Here is a 15,919-nt window from a genome sequence, read left to right as displayed (position 1 = left end):
GGTTGAAGCTGTGACAGTCCTTTGTTGATATTTTTTAATCTTTGTGCTTACTTACCGTTATATCAATACAGGAAAATTCCTGAAATGGTCCTATCTTTCAATGTCCCTTAACATTTCTTATCCAGATCATTATGTGCGCAGTAGATGGCAGCATGTTTGGACTGGCCTATCGGTGCCTGTGGAGATTATGATGGTGCAGGTGGAACAACAACATTAAGAAGAGATAAGGGAAACTCATAAAATAGCTGCATTTCATTTCCTAAAAACACAATAGATGCCAGGGCTGCCCGAGAGACTACTATCGGCTGGTCTGTAGCATCGTAGCTTGGTTATCGTTTCTGTGAATGGAAAGGTAGACGAAGACCACAAAGGCAAGCTGTGGCTGGAATGTTGATGCTAACATGCAGGCAAACTTTCGGTGAGAGAACTCGAAAACTAAACCAACTAAACTTGATTAGTGAGAAATTCATTCCAATAAAACAAGCTAAAAATGTGGGGGAGAATTTTTTGGGAAGTTCAGTTACTACATCTTGTTCCTAATTATAAAACATATTTTAGACTCAATGCATAGTCTGTCGATGCACCTGACCTTCTGCTTTAGAAGCCCAAAGCACATTAATATTTCATATCACCAACACAGATACACACACACACTTTTACAGATACAGACACATTTTTCCTGACACCTCAGTGTTGGGAAGTCTCAATAGCACACCATACAGTCTACTGCCTCCTCAGAGTTTTACAGTGCATTCACACAAACAAATACAGTGCTTATAAAAAGTATTCACCCAACCTGTAATTTTTCATATCTTATTGTTTTACAAGCACAATTACTTAATTGGACAATTAACCATGAAAACGTCCATCGTTTTATAGACATTCTACAGACAGTCTATTGTCTCTCACATGCCTTGAGCATGCCATTTACATACTCAGAACCAACTGGACAGAAATTTTTTTTTTACGTTGCCACTGTATGACGTTTTATGAAGTAGCCCATGTCCCGTACGATGTGTTTCCATGCATTGATTTTCTTATTTAAGTTCCGGTAGCTCATTAATTTTATACAGTAAAGAAATGAGTGGATTGGAATGGAAAACAACTACTGTACATGCTTCAGTTTCATGACGAAATGAAGTCGAACACAAATGGCTATTGCCAGGTTGCCACTTTCATGCATCAGAGGACTGTGGCACAAAGTTTAACCTTTTTTCAAGTTCCCCAAATCACATTGCTGGGTATCTTTTGTGTCTTTAAATAGCAGTACCGGGAGGCATGGGCATGTTTTTTTTATAGTTACATTTACAACGAGAGTCATCTTGTTGCATTTCTATCGTTTTTTGTATGTGTGAACAGGGCATTAGACTAATTGTGCGGCAGCACTTTGAATACACTGATACAAGGAATTACATGCGTTTATTTTTCATCGGTTGCTGCTGTATTTGGTTGGAAATGTATTTCTGACAAAAGATCTGTGCAATGTTCATTTATCAAAATCTCTTTGGATCTATATTCTATAGATTTCAGTCTATAGATCAGAGTGTGTGGCTGCTTGTCCTATCATTATACATTAAATCTAAGCTAAAGCATCTCCAACAAGCTTTTATTTGGTGAGCTGCAATCCTCACATATTGGACTATTTCTTACAAAAGATGTATGATAAAAGATCAGCCCAATCTGTCTTTTACTCTTCACCATAAACTGAGACAGAGGAAGGAAACTACAGGTGGAAACAGTGTCAGATGTTGCAGTTTTCACTTAGAAAGAGGCTAAAAAAAAATGAGGAGACCCCTCCTTCTTCCTCTCCTCTTCCCCATCAATTGTCTGCATGACTGTGCCTCAGTGTCTCTTGGCAGCAGAAGCCAAAATGATGGAGACAAAAGGTGGTTTGGGTATTAATTCAGCACTCACATCTTCTTTCAGGATCCTTTCACATGCAAAGCGCTGGGCTACGCACTGGGCAGAAGGGGAAACTGACAATTACAGCCTCACATTGAGACACCGTTGGAGACTCACTCTTCAGACTGATTGACAAATGAAAGAGCCGAAATAGCTTCCATTTATAACGGGCACTTGCCAGAATAGGGGGATCATCTCCAATATCTTGTCTCAAATGGGAAAGGGTAAAAGATGTGCGTGCATGGGAAATTGAGCTCACAATTCAGTACTTTACAAAGGCCAATTTGGCTGCATGCATAGAATACCCAGTGGTACTGCAGACTCAAATTCAATGGAACATCAAGATGGAGCAGTGACTTTCTGTGGAGATTTGCATCCAACTTTTCTTCTACTCAATCTAAAGGCTTTTCATACTGTGCTAACTAATCCACTCCCCTGCACATACACAGCTAAACATAAACTACCCAGTTCATAAGGTTAAAATCAAGAAATATGTCTCGAAATTTCTGTATGTGACTTCTAGAGAGACAAACCGGGATGCTCATTGTCCTGCCAAGCACGTAGACACATAGATTTCCAATCAAGGATATTGCTCAGTTTGTCTGCTAGTCCCTCAGTGTACCCAATCTACATAGCTGAGTACAGAATCCAAATCAACAGTTGTGGACTTCGCTCCCATGTGTGTGAGAATTGAAAATGTTTTCTTGCTGAGACTAACTGTGTAATATTTTAAAGTCCTTCTGAATTTGAATTTCCATTCAGATATGACTGAATAAATATACACCGGACCCATAGGAATACAACAACATAGATATGCAGAGTGATCTTTTAGCAACATAAACATGTCTTGAAGGCAAAGTTGTAGTGGAGGCAGAAGTAATATTACTGTTTGAGGTAAAACTTAATTAGTGGAGTCAAAGAAGCAGAAAAATAACTAAATATACATTTAATACAAAAGACAATGACTATGATTTTATTATGTATAAAGGATAGGTTATCACTTTTACTGCTACTACACTACTGTTTGGGTTCACCTGTACTTTGGCTTGAAGAGCAAACTAAAAGCAAAAAAGCCTACGCAGTGATTTGGAAAAATCTTAAAATCAACTGTCTAAAGGGCAAAAATCTAGTAAAATTGCTGGCATTATCCATTAACATGCAAGAAACAAGAGTACATCAAGAAAATATGGCAAGAAAGAAAGAGTTTCACTGTTATGTGCATGAAAGGCAGGTAGCCATAGTAGACACAACACAGGTATAAATAACAAGTACTTGTGTCTGAGAGCACAAACAGCTGCAGGGGAGTGCTGCGTGCTGCTGCTGGAGCACACACAGGTTCTTTAATGGAGAGAGGGATGTGAGGAGAAATTCATTTGTGAGATGGCACTCTCCCGCAGCCCCACAGCACAAACCCCGTGAGAGGGATGTTGTGGCTCGGAGGATGGGGGGTGGCGGTGGGGGTGTGGATGTGTGTGTTCGTGTGTGTGAGAGGGGGCGGGAGTGGGCGTGGGGCAGAACTGAGGTACGGGGTGAAAAGATGCCGAGGTGCCCGTGTCATGTCTCTATGGAAATCAATAAACCCTGCTGCATGCACAACACACCATAATCACACATGCATACAAGTGTAGACACACACTCACACTCACACACACACACACACACACACACACACACACAAACACACACACACTTACTGCACAGTCAAGAAAGAGGTATGAAGGAGATGAACGTGGAAAAAAATGTGCATCTATACTGTTATTGTATTATCTGTTCCAGGAGTGCCTTGTATTTGATTTAAGGCAATGATATAGGATGGGAAGTGATGCCATTGCATTTTCTTTCATTCAGAAATGTTTATCGATAAAATCTTTATTGAAACCACTCACTGTGTCATACTGGATGAATATTCAACAGAAAAACATTACATTGCTGCTAGAAGGATGTTCTGAATTGGATTAACAAATGCCTCAGTCATAGTTTCCCAACTTTTCAGTTAGAATGCCTTAGAGGTTGTAGATGCATGGGTAGGGGGTAATGACTGCTAAATCAGTCAGCATTTTTTATGATGACATTACAGCTTCAGCCATTTCTGTTGATCTTGCTTAAGCTGTTGGTAATGACTCTCTCACACTTGTGGGCTCAAAGCATCTGATATTGTCAAAGTTTTTTTTTGCAGTCTAATTAGAGTTCAACTTGATGTCTTATTTCTTTCTGAGCGTTTTTTTTTTTTTTTTTTTTTTTTTCTGGGTCATTTGGCCCCTTAAAGGAAGTGTGACTGGCCCTTAATCTCACCTTTCCCTCGGACTACCTTTGTTATAGATCCAGCCCTAACAGTAGTGAGCTGGGGTTCAAGGTGAAGTCACATGTGATACATGTGAAGCTGTAACAGAAGGTGTGGAATAAAGTAAAAGCACACTGAAGCTCAGGACGTCAAATTTCAAGCCTGAGAGCAAAATTTGACAGAAAAAATAAAAAAAGCTTTGCCGGCTGTGTAAAAGGACCAACCACCCCCCTCCCCGTACACACACAAACACACACGTTCATGACAAAAAGAGAAAAGGCTAGAAAATAAAAGAGAAGAGAATAACAATAAAACAAATGCTCAGACCTCCTGGAGCAGATTTTTCATCATTAAATGATGGCCTGAAGGCGGAGGGAATGTGATGAGGAAACCCTGGCTTGTGCTCTGCCCCGTAATTAAATGGTGGCCGGATGGTGTGAGAGGCAGGGAGATGATAAGCACTGGGCTCTGTGCCCCAGGACAGGGAATATTGTCAGATGCTTTAAACAATAAGGTTATCTGTGAGCAAAGTCGCTTTTTTGGAATAACAAAGATAGCAAACAGATTGCTGCTGTTTTCTAATGGAATCAGTGCAGTCTCTCTCAAAAACAGAAATGATAGAAAAAATATAAAGAAAAGGATCTGTTTACATGAATAAACATATGACAGCACACAGAGAAAAAAGGCATAAAAACAAAGAAATAATATGGACTTTATACCATTTGAAATATGCTCGTAAACAAGTTATAATGCAGATAAAACTGGCATATGAGTTGAGCAGATAACAAAGAAAAAAAATCTATAAGGAAGCCTACAACAGTGCATATTCAAAAGTGCTTTAAAAACAAGATCTGTGACGTTAGCGTAACTTAATTCAGTTACACGTTGTGACATCAATAAGCTTCTCCACCTTATACTGTATATCTCCGATGAAAAATGGCTGGTAGAACCAATATCCACATTACAATCTTTTAAGAATTTATAAGGACTGCTTCAACGTTAAATGAATAAGATCGCCTAATAATGTGACACCAATATAAATATTTACATTTGCTCACAGCCATAGTACATAACATTAATATAAGTAGCATGGAAACAGCAGTTCCAAAATTTGACTTACTGATCTTTAAAAACAAAACAGAACAAAAATTTGTAATGAAAGGATCTCATTTTTTTAATGAGACATTTCAATTAAAACTACAAATATCAACCTGTCAGCCTAAGAGCCAGCCTGGTAGCAATTCAAAGAAATAGTACAAATTTCTCCAACAGACTATCCCACAGGCAAATCATTTCCATCTTAGTGGGACAAAATGGAAAACAAATTGACTGGGACCAAGACGTAAGGACTTCAGATACCAGGGTGATTGGTCCTGCCACAAATCTTAAGTGTACATACCAGTTTACAGTACAGACATAGTCAGTTATCAAGAATCACAAGAGATTTCCTGACATTTGATTCAAGGCTTGTCTTTACAAGGCCCCAATAATGAGTTTAGTTCCAGTGTAAACAACTGCATGAACACGCCTTGTTGTCATTCCATTAACCATAAAAGCAAACATTTTGCTCCCTGAACACAAACACTACCATATATCATACTTAGTGGTGTTGAAACAGATTACAACCACACACACAACAAACAACATAGTCATGAATACACAATAGAAGGACCTGATATAGTGTAGGGAAAGAAAGTGAAAAGGAAAAAAATAAATGGACTGACAACTGGGATAAGCACACGTGCAGTTCCAACTGACGAGACTGAGATTGGTTTGCTTTGACAAATAAGTATGGACAGTGTTCAGAGAGAAGGTTTAGTGTAGGGTTTTTTTTTGACAAAGCTTTTTAATATGTCTTATGGAATGAATGGTATCACTAAATTGTATCGTTCTCTGAAAAAACCATTCTGTCACAAGATTATCATTTTATGAAATTCCAAGCCTTCAATCCTTTCCCTTCGCCAATAATGGCACAATCACCCTTGCAAAAGAAGAATAAAGTGCAGTGGTGAAATGAGGATTTTTCACCTACAATACAATTACAGGACATTTTTGCAAAGTGCTGCATAAAGCATTCAGGAATCACTCTTGAAATTTGGCAAGGAGAAAGAACTACTCTGTTTTTAATGTCTGAATATTTTATTTTGACGTTTCATTGGTAAAAAGCTTTTGTCTGCCCCTTGCCAAGCAAAGATTGTCGTATCACTGCCAGTCAGGTTTCAAATTCTCACAATGGGGACTTAAGATGAGTACAGTAATCCCTGAAAAATGGCTGTGACTCCATGGAGTCATGCAACTAATGCCAAAGAAGACTGCTTCATTTTTCTGGCTTTAGTTTCAAATTAGATCAGACATCAGAAACGACCTTCACATATCAGCAAAGCCAATATGCTGACTAGGTTGCTTCTGAGAAAAAGACCAGTGATTAAGATTTATGGAGTGAGGCTACACTGTGTCAAGAGTGATACGTGTCTCATCAACAGTGAAATGAAATGTCAAATTAGTTTGCGTGGGTGTGTATGTGTGAGGTTTAGCTCGTCTGCAGGAATGCTCTAATGGCTGTTTGTACACAACATTGAGAGACAAGGAGACAAAAATTTGCCATTAAATGAGACCCAGAGTGAGAGAATGAAAGCAAAGCGGGAGTGTCAAATAGGGTGCTCATAGTGCAGAACACTAATAAGAAGAGCGTCAGCAGGAGATCCATTCTCCTTCGGGCTCCGTCTTGGCAGTACCTGTTATAAAGCTCCTCTGCCGTCTTGCACAATTGGTTCTGTAATTTAAAAAGGTCAGCTTGGCTCCTGTGTAATTCAATACGCTCATGGTGCTGTATTAACCACATATTTAATCACCCTTGGGGTGGTTTGCAAGCTGAATACTGAATGTAAAGGGAAGACGTGGAACCCACAGTACAACACAGGGCCTGGCCCTCCCACCTGATATATGTGACTCACAGTATGTGGAGGTAGAGCACTTTATCCTTGAGTATCTCTCTGTGTTTTCACTTTAGGAATTCATCTCTGAGATTGGCATAAAATAGAATTGGATGGTCTGGGAAAAAAGGTTGTTTTTAGTTGATGCACAAAGGAAGAAAAGTGAGTAAATATAATTTGGTTGTTTTGCACTGTGGGTTTGAAAGATGCAGTAACGTGTGTTATGGTGTTTGGCTGTCTAGACAATTGAATTAAAGGGCAGGTTCACCAACGAAAAACCATCGGTAGCATGAAACAAAATTCTCTATCATGACACATTCAGGCACATAAGTATGGCATGTTTCAGTAAATCTCTAATGCTGTATGGTTCTGTAAACACTGCTGAGAGAAAAATAACATTAAACCTCATAATCCAGGGAAAGTAAGAACACAAAATCATTGATGCAAAGCAGAAATTTTAAGTTAAACTGAATATAAAACACATTTTATATGGCTGTATCGACCTCCCCGCCGCAACCACCTTTAAAAATATGAGGCACCTGTTGCACCGAGGCTGGCGAAGCAGTACGCGAAGTTAACGATACTTCAACCCAGGAAACCAATCACCAGGTAAATTACACAGAGCAGAGAACAATGTATTATCTTTAAATAAAGGTCCTGTACATGTGGTTCTATATACTGTAAATATAGCATTCTAAGCTGAGCAGACAACATTAATCAAGAATGCAGTGCAAAATGAAGGCAAAGAGAAAAGATGAATGAATATATTTGACTGTAGAAATCAGCTGCAACCACTTTATACATATGTCCCCTCTTCTAATATTCCTAACAGCATAATGGCGTAAATATCAAAGATGCCAACATGTAGTCCAACTCGAAGTATATCTATTACACTGGATATAAGTTAAAATCACAGCATAGTTGAGGTTGAATCTGGTCGAATGAACACAATTTTGAGATTTTACATTTTTAGTTTAAGATAGTTTATGTAGAACGTTCACACTCCAAAACTCTGACATTAATCAGTTATTGGATACAGTGCAAAGTTGTGACATGAAAACTGGGTTGCATATCTGCTGTCATTGTGAAATGAAGTATGGTAATTAAACTACTTCAGTGTCACTATATTAATCTCTGTGTTAGCATACCTTTGTTTCCTTAAATGCTTACATATATGCCACAATCACGCCTCACTTTGATTGGTCAGCTTCACTAAGGTCATCTCTGAGGTTACTCACATGTATCTTTGAAATCCTTGAAAACAATATCGATATTGTACAATTTGGCAAAACCCACGATTACAATGACAACGTTTTTTTAATGTCCAATGCCGATGTTTTTATGGTTAAGGAAAGACTGTTGTTATAGCAAATAAAACATTCTGTCACAAGAATATCATTTTATGAAATTCCAAGCCTTCAATCCTTTCCCTTCTCCAATAATGGCACAATCACCCTTGCAAAAGAAGAATAAAGTGCAGTGGTGAAATGAGGATTTTTCACCTACAATACAATTACAGGACATTTTTGCAAACTGCTGTATAAAGCGTGGTTAAGGATCGGATTATGCACTTGGTCAAGGTTAGGGAAAGGTCTTGTTTATGGTTAATACAGAAGCATATGTTACTTTTCTCCTGCATGAAAGTCGGATAAACTAACCCCCCATCCACCACCATAACATCCCCACCCTCAAACGTCCACATCGCTACAAATAGGGCACAGTACTTCCTGCACTGGCATTGAATGTTGGCACTGGACATAAATTATGAGGTGCAGGATCATTCAATATGAATGTCATTCCCACAGTAAGGTAACACAGGATACTGGCTCTTTAGAAATGAACCTGAGAGGGCTAATCAAGTACGGTACCTCAGAAAACCCAAAGGATGGAAATGCCTAATTATAAAAGGGAACAGGGAGTCTTTGCTTTTTGGGAACTGCCAGTATTTACTTTAAAGCAACGAAATTAAAAGAGTTGTCAGTCAGCAAGTATGCAAAGAAATAAAATCTAAGTCATGCCTTGCCATTTCTCTCTCACTGAGAGAAAATGGAAGAAAGACACATGATCAAGGCAGAATGTGGCTTTCCCAAATCTGGATACTTATGACAGTTGCTTTACTATGCTGACACATTTCCAGAAAGTACAATTCATTACTCAGATCAGACATCCCCCTCTGGTTTGGGTGAAATGTCACTGAAGCTCAACACCTTGCTTGAGGCATCAAGTGCCTTACATAAGAAAGAATATCTATTTGTCAAATCTTTTTTGTTCCTGACTCGAAAACACTTACAGACATGTCCTTCTCCGTCATTCTCTTAAAATTCACGTGGATATCACCTTGTGTCTTTTTAAGCTATAAGTTGGGCAGAATTTGAGCAGGAAGCGATATAGATAAGAAAAGTCCTTGGTTATAAGCACTCTGATACCATCAGAGTGTTAAGCAGAAGTGTCAATTCACCACAGGCTGAATTCAAACCTAATATAGCTCTAACTGCTGCCAGTCACAGATCCTGCTCCACGGGTGTGATTGAAAGCATTTTTGCCAAGGTAGTGATCCCTCACCCGTGCACACATATGCTCAAACACACACACACACACACTATTAAATCAGAGTATAGGGAGCCACAACCTGCCCTTTGCTTGACAAGTAAATTGCTTCCTAGATAGTGTTGGCAAAAGAAAATACAAAGAGAAAGAAGATGGTGGCATGAACATGGTTAAAGAAAATGAATGAGAGGTGAAAGGCCATAGAACGAGGCAAAGGAGCCAGAATAAGTAGATAAAAGGAAGCAGGGAGAGCGAAATGCTCTGCTAAGCAGGAATGCATGGACCTGTCATCCTGTCTGATGAGAACTGGGTGGAAAAGGAATGAAATCAACATAGTGTAACTGATACAACTGCCAATCGTGGTGACACTAAACGTCTATAGGTGATTCTCTTACCTAAAACAGGGAGACATTTTGATATTTTGTCATTCAATATTTCAATAACCTGACCAAGGTCTGAGATAGGAGACAAAACTTCTTAAAAATAATTTCTTGAAAGGTCTAACTGAGCCATGTAAAAACAACCATATCTACAGTATATCTTAAAAAAGAGATATGCAGACTATAAGACATGCAACGGTGCACATTTTGAGAAAAAGTATCTTTCTGCCAAATGTTAACTAAAAAATTTATTAAAAAGTGCACAGTTCTTGACACGCTGTTCCACCTTGATCAGAGAAACAATAAAATTTTTCTCTTGGAAAGTGCATAATCTGATCCAGTGGTATCAGATCAGTTTTACAGTCACTGGAATTTGATCAACATAAGAAGCACAACAGGCATCAACACAGATGTCTTTCTCTAACTTCTTCACATCTCTGTTCCACCTTATTAAATTTTACATGAAGTTCAAGGAAAGGAGGTGCAAAGGTATAATTTAGTCTATTTCCATTTAGCTACATTTCTAAAGTGTTATTGCACTTCTGAACATCTAAGATAACTTGTATCGTACACCAGCAGTGGGCTCGTCAAGGTCTTAACTCAATCTCGTACATACAATTTGGAGAGACTGTTTCAGATATGGTGATGGCATTGGGTGCTAAGGAAACTGTTTGAGTCTGAGGTTTTTAAAAAAGTACGTGTACCACCACAGAAAATTTTATTGTATATTATTACTATTTACAATAAAATTTTCCTAAGCCAAAACACGAGCTCAAACAAGAAGTAGAGTGCAAAATGCTTATGTCTTTCCTGAGACATGTTAGTTGTCTCAGAAAGTCTTTTGTCAAAGACTGTAAAAGACTATAAAAGAGTATTTGCTGATGCTTGCAAAGAAAATGTAGCAATCTTGGTGTCAAATGTTTGACGTAACTCCTCAAACTTTGAGGTTTACAGTTACACGGCAACAATAAATCACTGAAGCTAGAAGCTAGCTGATTGTCAGACAATCACAGAGACTGACAGACTCACTGACAAACCATGATGATGGAACCAGACCATGAAGTCTTTATCACTGATGAGAAGGCATGCAGAGAAATATGATACGTCTTACCTGGGACTAAAGGAAGTTCTTGGCCCTGGGCCAGCTTGAGCAGAACCATTATGATGAGGGGTGTGACCCCTAACCAAGTGCCACGCATTGTGCTGCTCAATGTCCTGGCATCACTAGGCGTCAATCTGAGAAAAGAGATAAAGATAAAACAGTTAAAAACTGGTCATGTTGCTGGAAGATCCATCTGGTCGGTGGTTTGTAAAAAGACAAAAGAAAAATAAAGACAACAATTAGTACAACGGCATGACCACAATACCTAAAAATCCAATTTTTAATAACACTTTAAAGCAGTAGTGAATACAAAGCAGCCATGAAAAATTACTAAATTCTCTACTGAGTTCCATTATGTTGTAATGATATGGCAGTTGAATCCACAATTAATAATCCTAAGAGTTCAGTCTTGCTAAGAAGATGCTAAGAAGATTGTGAATTGACTTTATCTGTTGCTAAACTTGTACTCGGTATCTCCTTTTGTTCACACAAACACACACACACACACACACACAACAAATGCCTCCGTGTCAAACTGATTTCAGACAGGTGAGACAGAAGCGTCAGAGTTTAGTGGTGTGTGTGAGACAATGCTGCTGCTCTGACATCACCTGTGCATAGTGACAGGGACCGTCTGTAGCGTGGAAATAAATCGGAGGATTCTCCGGATCAGCCATCTGTGCAACAACCTGTTCACCCTTGTTTGATTACATTCAGCAGACCTCGGCTGCTCTGTCTCCTTCTCTTTCTCCATAACTCTCTCTCCCTTCACACTTTTCTCTCTGCACTGCTATGCACTATGATTTTCCCTTTGCAGCCCTTTTTCCCAGGCATGACACTCATTGAATTGGATATGCTTCAACTAAATTATGATGGACTAGCTTTATCATAAATTCAAAGGCACCGTAGTAGGGACAGAGTCTCTTCAAGCCTTGAAGAGGATGGAGATGAAAAGCATTTAATATTGAATCTCGTCAGTAAAAAGGTGAATGTATACGATAATGAAAGGAAAAAAAAAAAAAAAAGCTCCGCTGGCAAAGCTACCAATGCTCAGAAAGGTTTTGCACTGTACACCAGATTTTCCTGTCCTGTATTACGTTTTCCTTCCAATCATGTGTTAAAAGTCCCTTTAATTCTTCCAAACTTTCATGTCCTTTCAATCAATGCAAAACCAAATGGGCCAACTATTTGTCAGCTCCTCTTTTTATGCCATCCTTTTCCTCCACTCTCCTTTCTGTAATAGGTTTGCAGGAGAAACAAGGCTAAGCATTCCAATTTCCTCTTATAGTTTTTTTCACAATCTTATCTTCAGGTACTCATTGGACACCCTTGCACCCCTTTATATGCATTTCCTGGTGTCAGAATTAGAAGAGTCTCTGAAAAGCCCGTCTATCAGATCTCAACCATGGGGAGCTCATCGCTGCAGTGTGTGTTATCATCACCCATCATTCCTCCAAGGTCACAGCAGAGCCAAAGAATTATGTGTTTTATTGGCACAATTGCTCCATTTGCATGTGATGATGACAGCTGTATAGCCAGCAAAATCTCCGATAAAGAAGTCACTGTGGTTAGACTAAAAGATTCCAGAGCTTTCACTTCCGCCTGGCCACCTGAACCAGCAGCACACCAGTATCCTGGAGGAGCAGCTGACTAGATTCCCCCATTTTTCTTGATAATTGTGTCAGATAAACGCTGCATCGTCCTCTCGCAGGCAATCTGATAAATACCCAATTACCAGTCGGGAGATGGCTGTGACAAGTGGGCACCAGGGGTCTTTGGTTTGGGAATGTGAGCTGGCCTCCTCAACCCAGAAGCAAGTGGTGGGGAGCTGGACTCATAATTCAACTCATCACCCTGTTCCATTTGATTAATGAATGGACGGATTAAAGATAAGGGAAGATTTATTTGAGCCCTCCCTTTTGGAAACCAAAAACATATATGTGAAGATGCATCACAGTCCAATCAATGACCATTCCTCTGCACTTAAGCCTGCTTCCATCAAAGGAAATGAACATGTTTTACAAGAGTTGTTTCGGTGGCTTCCTCTGCATTCACTACCAATTCCCTTCGAGAGGAATAAAAGGCCCTTACTGTCTGTCTTATCTGACTCAATGACTGCTGAAGGGATTGAAGCCAATTAATCAGGCAGTGACAAGAAGCATTTCTGCTAGCTCAGTGACCAATTCCCACAAAAGACAAGAACCATCAGCAGAACAGTGACTGCCCACAAATTGATTTTTGGATGTCTACTAAACTAGGACGATGTCATTCAGAACCTGTGGTTTTTCATTATGACACTTCCACATGACCCAAGCGCAGAGATCAGACAATTGTGGATAACAATGTTACCATGGACAAGCAAGTACATAACTTTTCCCATTTATCCTGCAAATGACAGAAGTTCCCCTGATGCACTACTGAGATGCAATTCTCATTTGCAGTATCCTTGAACCTTGACAAAACTCAGGTGAAATGTTTAAAAGGAGGATTTTCAGGTAACTTAAGGGTAAGCTAGTTGGAGGCCTCTGAGAATAAGAATGAACTTCATATTACCTTTGACTGGGACCTCTACACTTCAGTGCTCAATCTATTTCTCTTTCATCTTCTGCTTTTGTGCTTCTGAAGAACACTGCACATTATTACCCTGACAAAACAGAGGTAAGGCAGAGTACGAAGGAAAAGTATGGGGACACAGTAAAGAGGAGAGGATAACAATTACAGTAAGTACAAGCATACTAAAGAGTATTTATGATCTATACCGTGATACTGTGACATAAATACAGTATATCCTTTTGTAATAAGAACCATTTGAAAAATGAAGAAGCAAATTCCTCCTGTAAAATATACAATTTAGGAGTGGAGAAATGGATCGAAAGATGTTTGCTTCTTCATCATATAAGTTGTAAGTGTTGTATTCACCTTTTCTCAGGGATACTTACAGGGCTGATCATGTGGAATCAAATCAGCCTCACATTAGCTAAAGCTAATACGAGACTTCAGCACTTTGAGTTAGCCATATCAGCTGGGTATTAGCCACAGTATTTGCAGTATAAAATTCCTCCTTGTTTCTTCCATCAGTGTTTCCTTGCCACCTCACAGTGGAAGGGTGTGTCCTGGAGTATGTCCGGAGAAGAGGTACAACTACTGTGCCCAGCAACTCTCTCAACATACATATAGCATGCAAGAACATACACTGAATGTGTATTTTGGCATACTGTCTGTGTAGTAATTGCTATTCTACTCTTCTTCTCAACATGGCTGGACACACCTGGAATTGGCCTTGCCTTACTATTATAAAGTGAGAATTCTTTTTCTAAGTTACCCTTTTGTACTGTACTTCGCTGAATAACAAGAAAGGCACTTCTTTACAGGTTCTATACAACCAATATTGCATTTTTCTGCAGTGCTAGTATTCACCCGCCCACAAGAGAGTCAAGGGTATTGTGCAATTCAAGTTCCAAGTTCATTATCAACAACAAAGTTTTAGACGCCATAGCTCAGCATTAGAGTATGCCATTACATATTTTTATAATAGTCTTGCAAAACACATGTACAGTAGCAGGTACACAAGTGGTGGGATCAAACAAAAGAAAGAGAGGGCACACTCTATTTGATGAATCATTTGCTGCAGTTCACGGAGATCGCAGATTTGCTCATACAACATATCCACTAAATAAACAATTCTGTTGAAGTATTTACATTATTATTCCTCTAAGACAAGGATTAGATTGCACTAACTACAGTTTTTTTTGTAACCTTTTTAAGTTCTTTGAAACTACTAGCTACTAGCTATTTTCAAACTAGCTATTTACAATTAAGAAAAGTGATTAACAGTTTTCAATTGGGTTGTACCATTAAAACTTAAGGAATGTTTTGTAGTAGTAAAACATTTTCTAGTAAAGATCTGTACCCCAACAACAACGGAAGCAATTAACTATGTAATTATGGAAGTCAATGTAGCATCGTACGTTTTACCCTATCCTCCAAAAATAATAGGGGCCAAGTGATGTATTAAACATACCTGACAATCATTGTAAATGTATGTATGACTCTGTTTTATTATATACATTCAGTATGTGTACAGGGTACGGTATGTTTTTTTCATGCAGTTTTGATTGAGGAAAATGTGTGGCGATGTGGGTTAATTAGAGAGGTACTGCACACTTAGACATATTTTTTTACCTCTAGACTAAATGATATGACTGTACTGATATAAGAAGTACAAAAAAGTTATTTAAAAAAAAAAAAAAAGGCATTTCATTGGTTGAAAATGGTTTCAAATGCCTACTGTATTAAATCATCCTGAACCTTGCAAGACCAATGCTGACATAGAGTCAACTGTTTGGGACTTATTTACATCATGAAATTAATATATAAGAAAAAAGTACGTTAACGCCTTCTAATCAGAGGTGGGCGGCCCACTTCAATAAACAACCGTTCTTGAGTGGGAGCCTGTGAAACAACACCCACTTTCAAATATATACTGATCGAGACTCATCATTCATAGGAGTTTAAGCTATTTTTTGCTAACCCTCTACTTAGTAGAGGTTAGAGGCAATTTTGGCGCAGTGGCTCAGACTTATGCTTTTGATGGCTGTTGAAGCACCTGCATTCTTTCCCTTCAGACCCTCATATGGCCTGGCAGTGGTTGCAGATTAAAGCAGGTATCTCGATAGCAACACGCTATGTACATTTGCAGTCGGCAGTTTTTTCAGAGTGCTATTCGAACAACATCTCAGCTCCGAGAGCTCTGGCTTCGGGCATTAAATGGGGC

At 39.0% G+C, this 15,919-nt stretch overlaps 1 protein-coding gene across 4 annotated transcripts in view; it reads right to left on the bottom strand.

The window, feature by feature from the left end:
• The window catches only part of robo1 (roundabout, axon guidance receptor, homolog 1 (Drosophila)), a 307,514-nt gene that overhangs the window by 183,335 nt on the left and 108,260 nt on the right, over positions 1-15,919 (bottom strand). For all 4 annotated transcript variants that reach the window (XM_040130248.1, XM_040130252.1, XM_040130249.1 and 1 more), the window contains exon 4: positions 11,155-11,279. In XM_040130248.1, coding sequence (XP_039986182.1) covers positions 11,155-11,242 — 88 coding nt within the window. In that variant the 5' untranslated portion in view covers positions 11,243-11,279. The remainder of the gene's footprint in view (positions 1-11,154; positions 11,280-15,919) is intronic.

Source organism: Xiphias gladius, chromosome 7 (genome assembly GCF_016859285.1).
Source record: "Xiphias gladius isolate SHS-SW01 ecotype Sanya breed wild chromosome 7, ASM1685928v1, whole genome shotgun sequence".
Classification (NCBI taxonomy): Eukaryota; Metazoa; Chordata; class Actinopteri; order Istiophoriformes; family Xiphiidae; genus Xiphias; species Xiphias gladius.
Note: the sequence above shows the minus strand (reverse complement) of the source record. Positions and strands in the feature narration are given on the sequence as shown.